At 36.2% G+C, this 16352-nt stretch overlaps 1 protein-coding gene across 4 annotated transcripts in view; it reads right to left on the reverse strand.

Moving 5' to 3' along the window:
• The window catches only part of LOC102685206 (low-density lipoprotein receptor-related protein 1B), a 461586-nt gene that overhangs the window by 92798 nt on the left and 352436 nt on the right, over positions 1-16352 (reverse strand). For all 4 annotated transcript variants that reach the window (XM_015358626.2, XM_015358625.2, XM_015358624.2 and 1 more), the window contains 7 exons: positions 13162-13275; positions 12656-12805; positions 12138-12260; positions 4793-4912; positions 3676-3804; positions 3126-3248; positions 1868-2008 (listed from right to left, as the gene is read on the reverse strand). In XM_015358626.2, the coding sequence (XP_015214112.2) occupies positions 1868-2008; positions 3126-3248; positions 3676-3804; positions 4793-4912; positions 12138-12260; positions 12656-12805; positions 13162-13275 (900 nt within the window). The remainder of the gene's footprint in view (positions 1-1867; positions 2009-3125; positions 3249-3675; positions 3805-4792; positions 4913-12137; positions 12261-12655; positions 12806-13161; positions 13276-16352) is intronic.

A 16352-nucleotide genomic window follows, 5' to 3' on the forward strand; every position in this document is an offset into this window, starting at 1 on the left:
TTGCTGAGTAACTCCCTCTGGACAGAAACATGCACTCCATTTGCTGTACTTTATGTTTAACCTTGTGTGGGAGGAATATAGGTGGAAATGTACCAGAGAACAAGTGAACAGTAGGTCTTTGCTCAGGAAGCAATGTTTAGCCTTGAAAGCTTCAGTGTATTCCAAACAACACTGTACTCTGCAGTCAAATAGACTTTACTATAAATAAACATGTTCTGGATGCTTATGTGAGAAAATAATCTTCATTAGTACTGGCAGTAAGGCAAATAACATTAGATGTAGCAACTTCTACACCTCATCTAGCATTCTACTGTATACAGTATCTGTCTTCATGTGTTTTAGTTCTAGTGACCACAAATCTTTAACCAATAATTACTGACACAGATTTGCACAGTGATAGCAGATTGTTTTTTTGTTTGTTTCTTCATGCTTGTGTGCAGGGCACAAAGGTCTGTACACAGAAAAAAGTAGATTAAATATATTTACTTATATTAAATATATTTATAGTACTGAAATTAAAGGTAATAGATACACAATTCGTCTGATTCATCAGCCAATAGTCTATCATATTAGACTCATGAAAATCTGTCAGGTAAACTTGATGTACTGCAGATGTCCCTTATACAGAAAACATTGTAGTTGATATATGAATGTACTGCTCAAACGATCAAGTCTACATTTATACATACTGACAGTTTTCTTTAAATCTTCTGTTTAAATGGTACAATTTGACCACAAGAGAAAATTTGAACAGCTGGGTTTTTTCTATATCAAAAAGGAGATACACAGTATAATTTAACACAGGCAAATTATTGTAAATACACTATTTATTTGTTATACTATAAAGTATTTAGGTTTACATTCAACATTCAAAGTTTGCTGGCTTAAACGTAGTTAGCAATTTAATCAGATCATTCAGCTTTTAAAATAAAACAGCCACAATGTACCAAAATATTTTTAGAAAAGACAAACATTTAATGACCCCCTGCACACACAACTGAAAGGCTAATAAAGTACATCACCCACTGTAATCAAATTAACAAGAGGCAGCTTTACATTCTAGGGTTCACATGGCAATAAAGCAGGATTAATTTAAAAATGAACATATTGTTGTCTCCATTTGAACATTACTTCATTTCATTATATGTAACTATTTATGTTTGATTTTATTTCCAATTGAGTAGCTGCTACATTATTATCATGACTTGTCTTTGGAACACAATCATTATAACACAACACCTGTTTTAGAAACAATTCTGAACACTTTGGTATTGTTAGGAACGTTTTTTCCACCATGTAGCACAAATTCTCACATAAACAGTTTCTGATTTTAATCAGTGAGATTAAATGATAGTCACACAAGATCACTTGGAGCATATTACTGTAGCTCTCCCCACATAAGGCATATTGTTTTGAAGCAGTGTGACTATTTGTATTGGGAGGGGACATTTCTTGCTGTCTGAGTGAAAACAACATGTAACCTCAAAATGCTGGCAATATCGATGCAACATTTAATTGTATTTTGCATGTTCTTAGCCAATGAATGTTGCACATCCACATTGATGCTCCTTTCCATTCTTTCAGCCTTATTGACCAATAGATTCTAAAGCGTTGTTATGAAACAGGCAGAAAGATGATGATGAAAAATAAAAGAAACAGAAATAAAAAATAAACAGCCCTGATTCCTCTATGCTTAGGTAAAGTGTGCTGTAAGCCACAGCAAAGCTCTCTTTCAATGCACTATCAATGACATTCTCTTATGAGTTCTACATAAGATGGGAAAAACATTCTTGGTGCATCTGTACCATTTGGATGTGCAACTCCATTCTTTCAACAATACTTTTTCCTTGTACCAACAGAGACTTGCCTGCAGCAGAGCACTTAGGGTTTAGAGGCAATTCATCAGAATGGTCAGGACAGTCTGAATATCCATCACATTCCCACTGCACGCTTAAAAGACATCTGCCATCTGCGCAGCGAAACTCTCCAGGACCACACGAGCGGTACACTACAAAGGACTTAAGACAATGAGTGAAGTGCAAATAGAAAGTGCTGCTATGCGTATGAAAAGCACCAACCTATACTGAAATAAATAAATCTAAAATCACTGCTCAACCACTAAAGTACTGTAACACAGGCATCAGCAAAACAAATGGCTTTTCGCAGTTCCGTATCACAGAACTGTGACCAGATAGGCAGCCTCTGAGATTCATAAAGAGGTATAATCTGTTTGTTTTTCATTCAGTGCAATCTGCCAAGAACAATTTGTGGAGCTCTATTTAGAGAACTGAGGTGATAAAAAGAAAGAAATCACATCAGTCTATACAGAGTAGAAATTGCAACAGTACATTTTAAGAGCTTAGAGAATACTATTCTTATTTTCTGACTGATGTCTTAATATAGCTGTCTGTGATATATTAATCTCTGAAATGTATTTTCTGTGGAATCAGTTGTTTTCATGGTGATATTTTTTTAGCAGCACGAATCATGAGGGACTGGAGTTGATTACATTATTAAAATAAATCAAGCCTGAATAAAATAAAATAAATACATCTCTGTAAGCTCATGCATTCGGAGTTTAGATTTTGAATCCTAATGTTTCCTTTGCTGAAGCTGAGTTTTCTTTGTGTTTGATGTTTAAGTGTATGTGCTGTCAAATCAAAGGACTTTCGTCTCTATTAGACTTGATATCAGACAGTTAATAAGACGCTGAACTGTCCAGGGCTCTCCGTTGCTTAAGGCCCAGCATGTGTACATGAAAAATGTAATATTTTTTAAAGAAGAAATGCATATCCATTATTTCAGAATAATGTAATTTCTTTCTTCTTACCAAGCAATTTTCAAACATTAAGCTTATTGAAGCACAATGAAATAGATCAATTTCGAAGGACTGAAAGGCTCAAACTAGCTGCCATGTTACAGAGTGCTCATGCAGTAAAAGTTTAATGAAAAAAGTTCATTTATTTTCATCTTACTAAATTCAAGCTGCTCCTACAAATGCACAATTGCTACATTAATCACTCTTACACTTGTCACAGACCTGAATAGGCTACAATAAAGGCACTGTCATAAATGGAATGATTTTTGCATTCTTTCATAAAGGACATAAGAAAGAGACTACTTGCCACACTCAGAAGACTCGTCAGATCCATCTCCGCAGTCATTATCATGGTCACATACAAACTGCTTGGGGATGCAGCCATTGTTGTGACAGAGAAAAGTACTTTCATCACAAGTGTTGTTTGGCTCTAAAGGTGAGACAGAGAAGACCTTTACAATAATGGCACAATAGAAAATCTTTGTGTTAAAAAAGTAGTATAGTGTACAAAGAAAAGTCAATCCTTTTGAAAACCCCTAACATCGCTCAGACTGCCGACACACTGATCGACCAAATAATAATATTTTAGTAAAACGTGGTCTGGCATGTTATTTCTGTCAAAGGCTCAAAGCTGATGAAACAGTGGAAAGGGCATACATTTCTTTCTCTATTTTTTTTATAATCAGCATGAAGGCACTTCAGAAAACCTTTGTCCCAGTTAATGCTTCATTAATCTGTGTTATTTACTCACATTATTATAGTGACACTTACACTTTAATCCCTAAAAACATGCAAGCTATTTTATACATGAGGATTATTGTAATTTTTGCAGTATGACTGATAGAAGAGTTAATTACTGCAGCCAGCAGCAGAGAGCTCATCACTCCCATCTGGGCAGTCTCTCTCCCCATCACAAAGCCAGTCCTTGGGCACGCAGGCGTGGGAGCCAGGACAGCTGAACATACCAGGAGCACAGGTCACAGATCCTGGTGACAGAGTGTCAGACAGTTCACAATGAATGATGAAAGTGCATCCTGTTATTGGCAGTAAGTGCACATTTCCATTTTATGAGCTTTTAAAAGTTTATGCAATGTATTTGACCACTGTCTTTCTTGGACATATGCAATCAATTTACTAAACATGAAATGAGCTCTGAAAGCTTTAAAGTGTTTTGTTTAGCCATAGAGACCCTCTGTTATATAAATAATCCCAAACGCACATCAAGGTATTTATGTTATTTTTCAGATTTAACTAAAAATACAATTATAGAAACACAAAAATTTGAATTAAGTGATCTGTTATATAGTATTTTACCCTGAAAAAGTTGAACTATTAAAGAAAGCTTTTAGAATGGTTATTTTTTCAACAGAAGATAAAAACATGGATGATTGTGTCTAAAGAAGGGATGAAAAAGAAGAGATGCATGATTGAACTAAAATGTCTAGTCGGTACTGCATCTAAATTCAAATGAGAAGGCTGTGAAGGGTATCACAGTATGAATTTGCAATTATTTCTTGAATCAAAATCTCAGGGAAAAAATACTTTTTTAAAAAAAGCAATACAGTATGTAGTTCCTATTGTAGTACAAAAGTTAGTTTTTAAAGTTCAAAAACATATATTTGGAAAAGCTTTATTGAAAAACTATTTCCCAAATTGTAGCATTTTGCTATTTCTGGAGTTTCTCTGCTCTTAAAGTGTTTGGAGAATATTAGAATGGGTATGATAGAAGCACAGCGCTTGTTCAGTTGGAGAGGGTACATGTGCATTTTTAAAAATTATAATAATGCATAAAATAAGAAATATCAGGTTGATTACTTTCAAAGTGTTCACAAACAAGTAAAATGCAGTTCATACATTTTTACAAGGGGACATGTTTTGATGCAGTGCAGACTAAAATATTTCCAAATGCTATCTGCAACCCCTAACTTAAAGTGTTACCTATGATTTCTATTCAGAATAAATTCTGAAATTTACCACAGAATTCATCACTTTCATCCAAGCCATCATCACAATCATCTTCCCCATCACAGAGCCACTGCGTGGCAATGCACTTGTTCTTCGAGCAAGCAAACTGATTCCAGAGACAGGAAGAATCTGTAAACAAGCAACAGAATTCAAATGACCTAATTAAATGTAAATGGCATAAATAATTAATTCAGTGATATCAATCACTCACAGAACTGTTTAGAAGAAAAAAGCAGGTCTCATTCAACTGTATTTCTTAACCATTTCTAGCTTTACTGCTACAAACAACCCAAGGTCTTAAACATTAGTTTTCCATGTTTAACATTCATTTTTTCAATATGCAATATACAGTATTACTAATAATACATTCGATAGATCCTGAGTTTTTTGTAAAGTCGTTCAGCATTCAACAGTCAACACATGAAAATATACAACCTACTGACAGAAAAATACACTGACTGCTGGAAAAGACAATGTACAGTATATTGATAGATGTACTCAGTTGCATATATTAATCCATGTAATATTTTCAGTTTTTAATAATGCTGTGTCTGCATCAGACCTGTAACGTTAATAGTATTTGCAGAAGTATCTGATTGCAGAAGAAATGAACAGAAATAGTTAAAGTTTAAATTAATGTTTGGTGGAGGTGGAACTTCCTGCAGATGTTTCACACTGCACAATGGACAATTTAATATGCGATCACTTCCCGTTAAATATGAATTTAGAGATTCTAGTATGCAGTCTATGTCAATACAATAGTGGCAGGAGAAAGAAGAATGATTGAAATAAATACATTCAAGCAAGGAAGCACATTCATTTTCATTATGGAGACACAATTTGAAGAGAATTGGAAGAAAATTATTATGTCCACCCAAATTAGCATCTACCTGTTCAATGTGTTTTTACCTGTGAAACGATGGGAAGAAGAATGAATCTCAATACCAAGCTATTTTAAGATAAGATGATACTTTATTGATCCCGAAGGGAAATTGCAGCATTACAGCAGCCCAGCCCAAGAAAAGCAAGACAGACGTGAGAATAATATCAAATTAAAATAACAACAGCATTTGACCCGCAGTGCATTCCATAGCAAAATGTAATGCGGACTTGGACCAATTAATTTTCAGTTCAAGAGAACTGAAATCATCATAAATAGCATATGAAACAAAGATTAGGATATATTGTTAGCATATAACAATATATCATCGCCATACTGAAGATACAGTATGTAACTGAGTATTGGCAACAGACATTGGAGTAGAAATAGTTGATTGACTGACAGTTTGAGCTAGTGGTTCAAAGGCTTACATCTTAAGAGAAGTAAAATAGGAAAAGATAGATATGGAATCAGAGAATGGATAGCAGCCGCTTAAACATACTGTATTCTGCTTGAAGCACAGAACAGATTCACCTATGAGTAAGTAAATCTAGAAGATTTCTAGAAGTCTAGAAATCAGTGGCCAAAATGGATTAATAAATCCACTAAAAATATAAAAAGAATAAATTGATTAAAACAAGAAAGTAATCCGCTTAAAGGAAAAGAGTACATGGAATTGCAATCAGAGGTTCATGTACAGAGAACATTAGGAAGAGATAAAAAAGAATATTCCAATGGACCTTAAAATAAATAAAAAATCAGTATTAAGACAGCAAATGTACAGTGACGTAATGTATCAGGTAAAGTTTCAAATTATGAAAAGGAAACTGCTGCTGCATTTGATTAATATTTCACCCAGGAGTTTGCCAACAATGAAATTAACATCATGCCTCAGGCTGAGGAAAGACTAAAGGCGTGTCCTCAGCAATCCGGCAGTGCATTTCTGTCCCTGCACCCTTGGACTGTGTGAGCTGTGGGTGTGGTGCGGTGGCTGCCTGCAGTCAGTGCACCCACTCCTTTTCCCCCGGTGTCCACGTCACACTGCAGTTGTCCCTAGTCTGGAACCTTTGCACAACTGTCAGCTCTAGTGGTCCTCCCTGTCCTGCTTTCAACCCTGTGTCCCGAGATCCAGTCCTGCGCTGCAGCCCTGTGTCCTGAGATCCAGTCGTGTGACACAGCCCTGTGTCCCAAGTTCCAGTCCTGCTTTCAGTCCTGTGTCCCGAGCTCCAGTCCTGTGACACAGCCCTGTGTCCCGAGTTCCAGTCCTGCTTTCAGCCCTGTATCCTGAGCTCCAGTCCTGCGCTGCAGCCCTGTGTCCTGAGCTCCAGTCCTGTGACACAGTCCTGTGTCCCGAGCTCCAGTTCTGCTTTCAGCCCTGTGTCCTGAGCTCCAGTCCTGTGCTCCAGCCCATGTCCTGAGCTCCAGGCTTGAACACCAGCTCTGCATTTCACACTGGAATCTGCTATAGCCTGCCAGTTTTCCAGTCATGTCTTGTTCCTGATTCTCTGCTCCTTGTTCTTGGGCCGGACACTGCCCATGGACTGTGATGCCCCTGCTCCTGGGTCTGGAACAACTACAGGACCGCATCAATGCATCAACCATCATTGACACATCAAAAGTCAAGGACAAGAAGATTAAACGAATGGTGTGGGAGGGAGCTAGATTTCCAGCTTCATGCTAACCCACCACTGCATACTGGTCATCTGATCTTATTTTTAAAAAAATATTAGGAATTATTTGCAGTTGATGTACTATATTAATTCACAATTATACTGCAAGTATTGGGCTGAGCACCACAATTATTGGATCTGTCAGCAACAATAAAGAGTCCTCATACATGAGTGAGGAGTGCTTCATCTTACAAGATGGCATCTGAACAGCAATCTGGTCCTGAACATCAACAAGACAAAAAAGCTCATTGTGGATTTCAGGAGACCCAGAGGAAGTAACACCCCAATCAGCATCGATGGCTCAGCAGTGGAAACTGTCTGCAAATCTAAACCGACTTGGCTTGGTCTCACAACACTGTAGCCAGTCTGAAAAAGGCACAACTGCACCTGCACTTTCTGCAGTGCTTAAAGAAATGCGGTTTGGCACCACAGAAAGTGTTCATGACAGAGATGCCTTACAAATTGTTGTGGCAACGACACAGAGGATTATAAGATGTGACTGACCATCAATCGGTGAGATCCACACCATCTGCTGTCGCAATAAATCCCAATCCATCATCCAGCATCCAACCATCCCGGCCACAAACTGTTCTCTCCACTGCGCTCTGGCAAGCGGCACAGCACTATTAAAGCACGGACCATTAGACTTTTTTTCTTTTACTACTACATATTTATTGTTCTGATTGTATTATTTATTATGTCGTAATGTACCGTTTACTGTCTTTGTGTAGTGTTGTCTTTTGTACTGTGTATGTCCATGCAAATAAGAATTCCAAAGTACAGTACATGTACATACTGTATGGCAATAAACTCCTCTACTACTACTAATCAATCAATCTGTCTATATTTTATCTAATATATACTGTAGTTCTATTACTAGATAAAGATAAAAGGAACACTAAAACTCTTTCATGCAGTTAAAGCAAAATAACAATTTTTAAAATAACCCATGAGAAAGTCGTCTAATGAATAACAGAACAGTGCAATAGATGTGCCTATGTGTTTTCACATTGATTTTGTAATGACATGAAAGGCTTTACTTTCTGGAAAGAAACATTAACAATGAGGATTTCCAAGGTGAACATGATCACAATCAGAACAATCCGTCTGCAAAGCAATGTGTACATCCATCTCAAGCCAAGACTCATCCATAAGATAAAAAGTACAACAAACTGCATAACAACTAAATGTCCAGACACTGACCTTCCCCTTTCGACTTTTTAATTTAACATGTTTTCTGTTGCACAGCAGGGCCTGTCATCTCTCTTTTAAAAAGGGATTCCCTCCCTCAGACAGGCGTGGAAACTGAAATTATCGACCTCGGCAGGATTGGATAATCTTGCCACCTGGTATACCTGTTCTTTCTCCTGTTCCTGTGTGTGGCACCATGCACAATGGGGGCTGTCTTGCTACAAATGTAGAGACAATGCTAATCATAATGTTTAACTATGAGCAGTAAAGCAGTAAAGCAGTAAAGCAACAAACTGAAGAAATAGAACACTGAATGCTATGTCAAAGAACTTGAAAAATTCCCAAAGTGATTATTTAAATCTTTACTGTATCGAGGGTTCTTCAATGATACATCTAAAGGTACTGTACTAGACAATTAAACTATCAACAAAAAGACAGTGCATACACAGGTAAACACCTTCGGATGATTCATTCCTTACTTAGTAAGATCTTACTTGTACTACAGAATTATGATATAGCCAGAGCTGACAGAATAAACACGAGCCTCCACAGCCATCACTACCTTCTACATAACTGGTGCAGACAGTTGACCAAATCTTTGGACATCCCGCTTCTTAATGACCGAAGATTTCTTGACAGAATAATTTCTCATATAACCAATGTAGAGTAATAATCATATATGCACCTGCACTGATATCACCACCTTGCAGAAAACCAATCTGGACAGAATGTCAGTTTAAGATTCAGTGAAGTGTTTTCCTTTTAAATTGGGGTGCCTGCTAGGGCATTCTATTATTAACTGTGTTGTTTTTTTTTTTGCCTTTGTTGTTACAATGATATTAAAGGAGGTAACAGACCTCCTTTTGATGTTCAAGTCTTCCCATTTTAGACTGGGCCATCATTACTGTTTTCTTCCATGAGAAAGCTGATGTTTTGCAAAGTATATAGACAGATAGATACTGTAGATGTTCCATCTATAAACAGGGTCCTAGTAATTGCTATTGGAGATATTTGATACAAACATTAATTAATGGGTACAATGACTTTGAACAGTGTTAGAATAATTTTGAGCTCTAAAATTCCCTGTCTTAATGATGAAATGGCATTGATTCAGTTTTAATATGTTAACAGAGATCAGATGAATTACATAATCAGTTTTGACATTTTCTTTAGGTTATCCAAGAGTGCATGACATTTCATACAAAAATCCTCTTAGACTTTTCATTCATTGCCAGTTATTTCCCAATAACAAGGGTCCATTTTATATGATAATTAACTTTGGGGGATAGGAAGTTCTACACAACCTTGTCCTTTAAAGAGGAAAAAAGACTGCATTTTACAAATCTAATAAAACTGAATGATCCCACTTGAAATGGCAAAAACATTCTATTCATCTCTTTAAAGGCCACACTGATAATCTCTTACACTTGCTATTGTTGTAATATTTGAAAGTTAAGACTATGATTGATAAATACTGAAATACTGTATATCTGAGAGTGAGTTCGTGAGATTAATAAAAGCATTAGTAAAGTAACATGCCATAATGGTCAAAGCATGAAGAGCATAGTATGATGTTTTGAAATGAAAACAGAGAGGAATTAGTACTTTTTGGTCATACATCTTTGAAAATGTGGGTAGCGTACCAAATTTGCCTATCATCAAATTCTACCCTATAACTCTTATAAAAACCCATACTAGCCTACAGATATTAAATATATGTAAATAAGACAACTGTATAGGCTCACTAACTAGCTCTCGTAGGCGTGCTTGACATTATTCAGAGAATAAAGCTTTTTCCATATGTTTTTATTTTCTGGAGCCAGCCGTGTAAAGCTGTGACTGCTTTAGGTTGTGAGTATTTAAGATGCTTTCACAAGAGGTCCCCATGTCTGGTAAAAGAAGTAGAGGATCACCCCCAAAAAATAATTAAAACGACATGGGAAACTGGTTAAACCAATTATATTTAATCAATGTCAACGTTCGCATGTTCAACCAAAAACAGAAGAAGAAACTGAAGTAAGGTGTAAATTATGCTACACATCTTTGCTAAGATGAATATTGGTGGTTACAAAATAATGCATGGCAAATTCCAAATACTGAGGAGACATATTGGAAAGATGATGAATGCAACTGGGTTATTTTGGCAATCCATTGCATTTAGTTTTAATAAAGACTAAGAACACACTTTATCATACAGTATTACTGGAAAGTCAAGCAGATGCAAAATAATACCCACAAATATGTCCAATGGCATATACTTCAAGACTGCTTTCTTTGGTATAATACTTCATTTAACAAAGTTAAATGCTATTTTTTTAATTTACTGTACACGTTAATTAACTTCAGAAGAATTTTAAAATGCTGTTTTGTATCACAGTGTCAGAGTGAGTGTGAGTCATTAGTAGATGCAGAAAAGCAGGACCAGAAAAGGCTGAACTTCTGCCGCAGCACTTTTAAGAACGATCATATAGTACACTGTAGCAACAACAGGATCAAGTGCAAGTTTAAAAAGTTGGTTAGAGTTTAAATTAAAAAGGTGGGTGGCCAATCAGAATTAAGAGCCTGTCCCAAAATTCTGTGACTTTGTTTACCTCAGGAGAAACACGCGTAGTGGTGGCTCCAAGGTCTACAGGGACTAATCCACTTATTGTGTTTTCTGGAAACTGCAAAGGTCACATATTTTCCAACGTACATCATCTTACATGTGGTTGTCAGTGAAATTAGAATAGTTAAGCACAACAAGAATAAATATTTTGAGGGAATTCTTATTCTTCTTGAATTAGCGTTTTCTTTCATTTATAACAGGGAAGATTGCTGGTATAGACTTTTTTCAACTGTATTAATTATCTGTATTTTGCTTGCCAAGAGTACACAAAGATGACACTGCTATCTTTATGCATGCTGAGTAATTTTCATTTTAATCACAGTGTGACCATCAGGCTGTATATCCTAGATAAAACAGCAGTATAAAAAATAGAAAAAAAAGGTTAAGAACTATTTCTGTTTGCAAGGCTTAAAAAGTAATTTGTCATAAAATAAGAGTTGAAAATTGAAGTCACAGTGGGAATATTAAATTACACTGCTGTTGACTCAGACATGAAGTATATCACTCCAGAAAAGGTCAGGAGTATTACACAGTGTAAATATCTGATGGTAAACTTGTGAATTTCTTAGTTCCAGGAAGGTTAACTACAGTACTAAATACTTTGTCATAGATACATTTAATAAATAAGTAAATTATGTCACAGCCCCAGACAACTTGGCAGCTCTTCCTAATTGCACACTTCCACTAAGTTTATGGTGATATCCAATATCAGTAAACTTCAGCTAAGAACTGAAATTGCGGCTACTCAGTAAAAACAACTTTTTGCGCGAAATACAAGTGATGAGAACACACCCCTGATTCTTCTATGTGCAGTGTTTCTCTAGTGAAGACCATTGAAAACACCTTGCATGTTGTTACAGAACTTCAAGAATCACGTAGCAATAAACTGTTGCAAGCATACTCAGTGAGAAATTACTCATGAGAGGCTTTCGGATACCGCTTTGATTTATTAAAACTGCACAGGAAATTAATAAAAGGAGAAAATTCAAGAAAAAACAAAAGCATTACCACACTGGTATTCATCAGCTCCATCCTCACAGTCCTTCTGCCCATCGCACAGCCAAACACTGGAGATACAGTTTCCACTGGGGCAAGCAAAATATCCATCTTCACATCTGTGTCCCAGGTGGACTGCGATCCAGTTCAGAGGAGATCAAATTCATTAATTCAAAAGGCATTAATCATCTGATAAACCCATTACTGCCAGTAACCTTCTAATTGGAAGGTAAATTGTATAACCTGACCTTTCATATCTTTCTCAAGACTATTTAAGCATGTTTTTATACGATTTCCTACATAGAAATTCCTAGAGATCATATGCCCTTTTTTAATAATGTGTTGGCTTAAAAAAAAAATCATAAAAAATATTAATACTATATTTATCAGCTTTATTACTGCTTGACGTATACTGTATTTTTCTGTAAAATGTTGTGTTTTGCTTTTTTACTCTTCAGTAATTTTGAATAACAGCTTTATGTTCACAGAGTTTGTTGGTATCACGTTAAAACTGTTAATAAAAGGTTCACCCTGACAGTTGGTTTCATCTGCATAATCTCCACAGTCGTTCGATCCATCACAGACCCATGATGGAAGAATACAGAGGGATGTGGAGTTGCAGCTTATGAAGCCTGTAGCTTTGACCCCGATTCTGTAGTAATCCAAACAGTCTGTGTTATCTGCAAAAGGCAGAAAGGGCAGAACAAACATGAAAGAAGAAATCATTATGACTCTTAAAAATGTTGTTTCGTTGAAAACCTTTCCCGCAGGCAAAAACAAAAGCAAAAAAAAAGTTGCCAATGTCAAGGTGATTTTAAAAATAATAATTTTTGATAATGGAATTAAATAGTCCTATTCATTATTTGAGTTTCAAACCAGTCTGATAGTTTTTGGTAAAAATGAGCTTTCATAAACAGCAAACAATTATCAAACCACTTTTTTTTACATCCTACATACTTTTTTATACAGACATATGTTTTGATTAAGTAGTGTTGTGTAAATGAGAATGTTATGATTATTAATATCATCAGCTTACTGCAATAGCGCTCATCAGAAGCATCGGCACAGTCGATCATGTGGTTACACCAGGCTGAGCTTGGAATGCAGCTCCCGTCGCGACAGCGGAATTCCGAGGAAGAACAGGTGGAGTCTGGGATAGAAACAATTGACCATGAATGTGTAATTTTCAGACTCTAGTACATACTGTTCAGTGCATCAGGAGGCTATTTTGGATAAGAGCTGTAAAGGTGTCATCAGGGAACACTTCCATCAGAAACATATACAGTATACCGTATGAGATATTTTTCACCTCAACATTTTATTATTTTTATGCCAGCAATGGTAGCCCCTACTCAGATGTGAAGGCTGTCTCTTGCTGAGTTAATGGACAAGCGTGATGACCATGGGGAGAGCAGTGGGGACTGTCAAAGACAAATTGTTTAATAATAGTTTAATAAAAGAGAATGTCTACTTTATACAAGGCGGTTAATACCTAGAGAATAATGACATCTGGCGTAGCCATTGGGTCATGTAAAGAAGGTGTCAGAAAGAGTCAGTAGCACATAAAAGCCAGCGACTAAAACACCTAATATTGGCAGAAATGCAATCAGAAGGTGTGGCCTTATAGTCTGAAGAGATTCGGAAGGTATTGTGAGTTAGCTGTATATAAAAAGACTCTTGCATCATCCTCCTGATCTTCATATGCCCCCCGGGGGTGTCCCCCCCTGTTGAGAACCCCTGTACTAGAGTAATGCAAAGCAGCCCTGGCATATCTAAAAGGTACTTTCTTCAGTTCAAATAAATCTCAAAGGGAAGATATTGCTTTTGTTTGGTTGTGTTCCAACACAGCATACAAGAACCAGGGGTCCTTCAGAAATTTGTTATATCTTGTGTCCAAAAGGTTTTGGATACCAAGGTCTATCCTGCAATGGACGTCTTCTATACTACAATGAGCTTTCTTCTCTTTTTGTTCAACAATGAAATACCACTTGGTATATTTGTGTCCAATGTGCTATTTTGATTTAACGATTTATTGAAAGGACAATGCATCTAAACAATGATAAAAGAACCATGTTCTTCTGATCCTGAGGCTATCATAATATTATTTTCCTGATGTGCCACCCCCTGGAGACATCAATAATTAAAGCTAATCTGTTTGGAGTGACAACAGCTCGTCAGGCTATGAGGAGGCATAGAGAATAGTATTTAGTCACCTCAAGCAGGAGGTGTGTGCTGCAAGGGTGGAACACAGGAGCACGTTAACACAGTTTAAAGTGCTTGGCTATATGAAATGTGCATCGTTTCACTTTGACCAGCACAGTAACTGGTGCTGCAAATGGTCTTTCTCCTAATGAGGGCTTTCTTACCAGATTATTCTTTCAGCTTCAGGCAAATGACTAATTCTCTAATTAAGTCTCTAATGTTCTCTGGGTGTGGCATGGATTTGGTTCCAACTGGTAGACATTTTTATTAAATTTTACAATTTCCAAATTCTTTGTATGTTCAACACAGTTAAGGTATGAGTTTTATCAAAAAAGCTACAGTACCAAAAGTAATTGATCTAAAGAAACTGCCTTTTGCCAAATGTAGAAATTACTTGCATCATAAGGTAATCGGGGACATTAAAAATCCTTTTGATAAACAATATCCTGAATAAAATCGAAATTTCAGCAAGTCTTCTCATTTCTAATTCCCGATATGTAATTCAATGGAAGCTTCACCCTGGAAGCAGGAAGTCTCAGGCAGACACAAAGCCATCACTAGACAATGTGTTTGGAATCTGCAATTGTAGGGTGGTAAAAGTTTCATTTAATCTGGATCTACAGTATGTGCAGCTCCAACATTTAATCCTGCTGGAATTCTGCTCATTCTTTTCAATACAGCCCCAACCTAGAACAGGAATGGTTTCTTATTGATTACTGTTGTTTCTAACTCACTCAATAGGAACTTCAAGGAGCAGGCTTGTCCTTTCTGGAGATGGGCTGAAAGTAAGGATTTTCCTTCAGAATTCCTTCAGGAGTAAACTTTGGGAAAAGTTGTGTTTATAGTCTAACTGTAGTAGAATTAATAAGGCTGAAATACTTGTTAGAGAAAAAATGTTATTTTAAATGCAAATCCACACTTGGAGAAGAGAGAAATAATACAACAAACAATTAGCAATAATTAATACAAATGGATTTAAACTAATTTCAGGCAGACTGAAATTTGTTTAGAAACGTTTTTATCTTTCTCAGTGATAATGAGATTATGCAGTGGCTGCAGAGCCATATTTTATAAAGAGAGCTGGAATCTGTGGACTCATGATAAACTGCTTATACAGTATATCAATTAACAGCTAAGCAGACAAAATGTAAAAGACACTCAAAACTATTAAAATAAAAACACATTATTGATTAAAATACTTTTTAATCTTCAAAGCTTTTAAAACTTTAAAACTTTCTTTCAAATAATAAAATGTGTTCAATGTTGACCATTTTTTAGCACTCAACCAAAGTCATTTTTCAGTCATAATTAAAACAAACAAGCATAAAACTTCACACTTCTTAGGAAATAAGGTTCAGTTTTTCATAGTTGGCCTGGAGTATCAGATTTCTGCCTCAAAAGAATGAATGTTTTACTTCTGGTTTAATTAAGATTTAGTGCCTTTAAGTATTTTTTATGCATTTGTTTTTCTTTTTGATGTACAAGTAGTGCGGAAGTAATGAGTAAAATACATTTCTAAATACAAAATAGAATGTGCAATAGATTAAAAAAATGTGTTCACAATATGGAAGTTATAAGGGCAACATGTACAGTATGTTTAAATTACCCTGCTAAGCAATTCCAAGTGGCATGTGACATTGAAGTCCCCTTAGAGATCATGCTGCTGGAATAAAGCATCAACCATGGTAATAGAGATAGGTGAGAAACATAAGTAGTTACAGTAAATAACAATCTACCAACTCAAAAATGTGTTGCTTGCTTGCTTTGAGTTAACTGCTTGCAGTGGGCAGAGGGAGAATGTTTGACTTTAAATGGAAAAAAAAAACAGCACCAATATAGAGTTCAGATGAAAGACAATTCCTCATTTTGCAATTACAACAGTAGCCAGGATAATGTCAAAGGTTTTACGTGCTTAAAAAGAACAAGGAGATAGGGCTACCTCAGCTTGCTACTGTATCTAAACAATAGGCATTGAGAAGTTCAATATCACTGAAACATGGGAGTATGGAACAAGCTGCCCAGCCA

The sequence above is a fragment of the Lepisosteus oculatus genome, chromosome 12 (assembly GCF_040954835.1).
Source record: "Lepisosteus oculatus isolate fLepOcu1 chromosome 12, fLepOcu1.hap2, whole genome shotgun sequence".
NCBI lineage: Eukaryota > Metazoa > Chordata > Actinopteri > Semionotiformes > Lepisosteidae > Lepisosteus > Lepisosteus oculatus.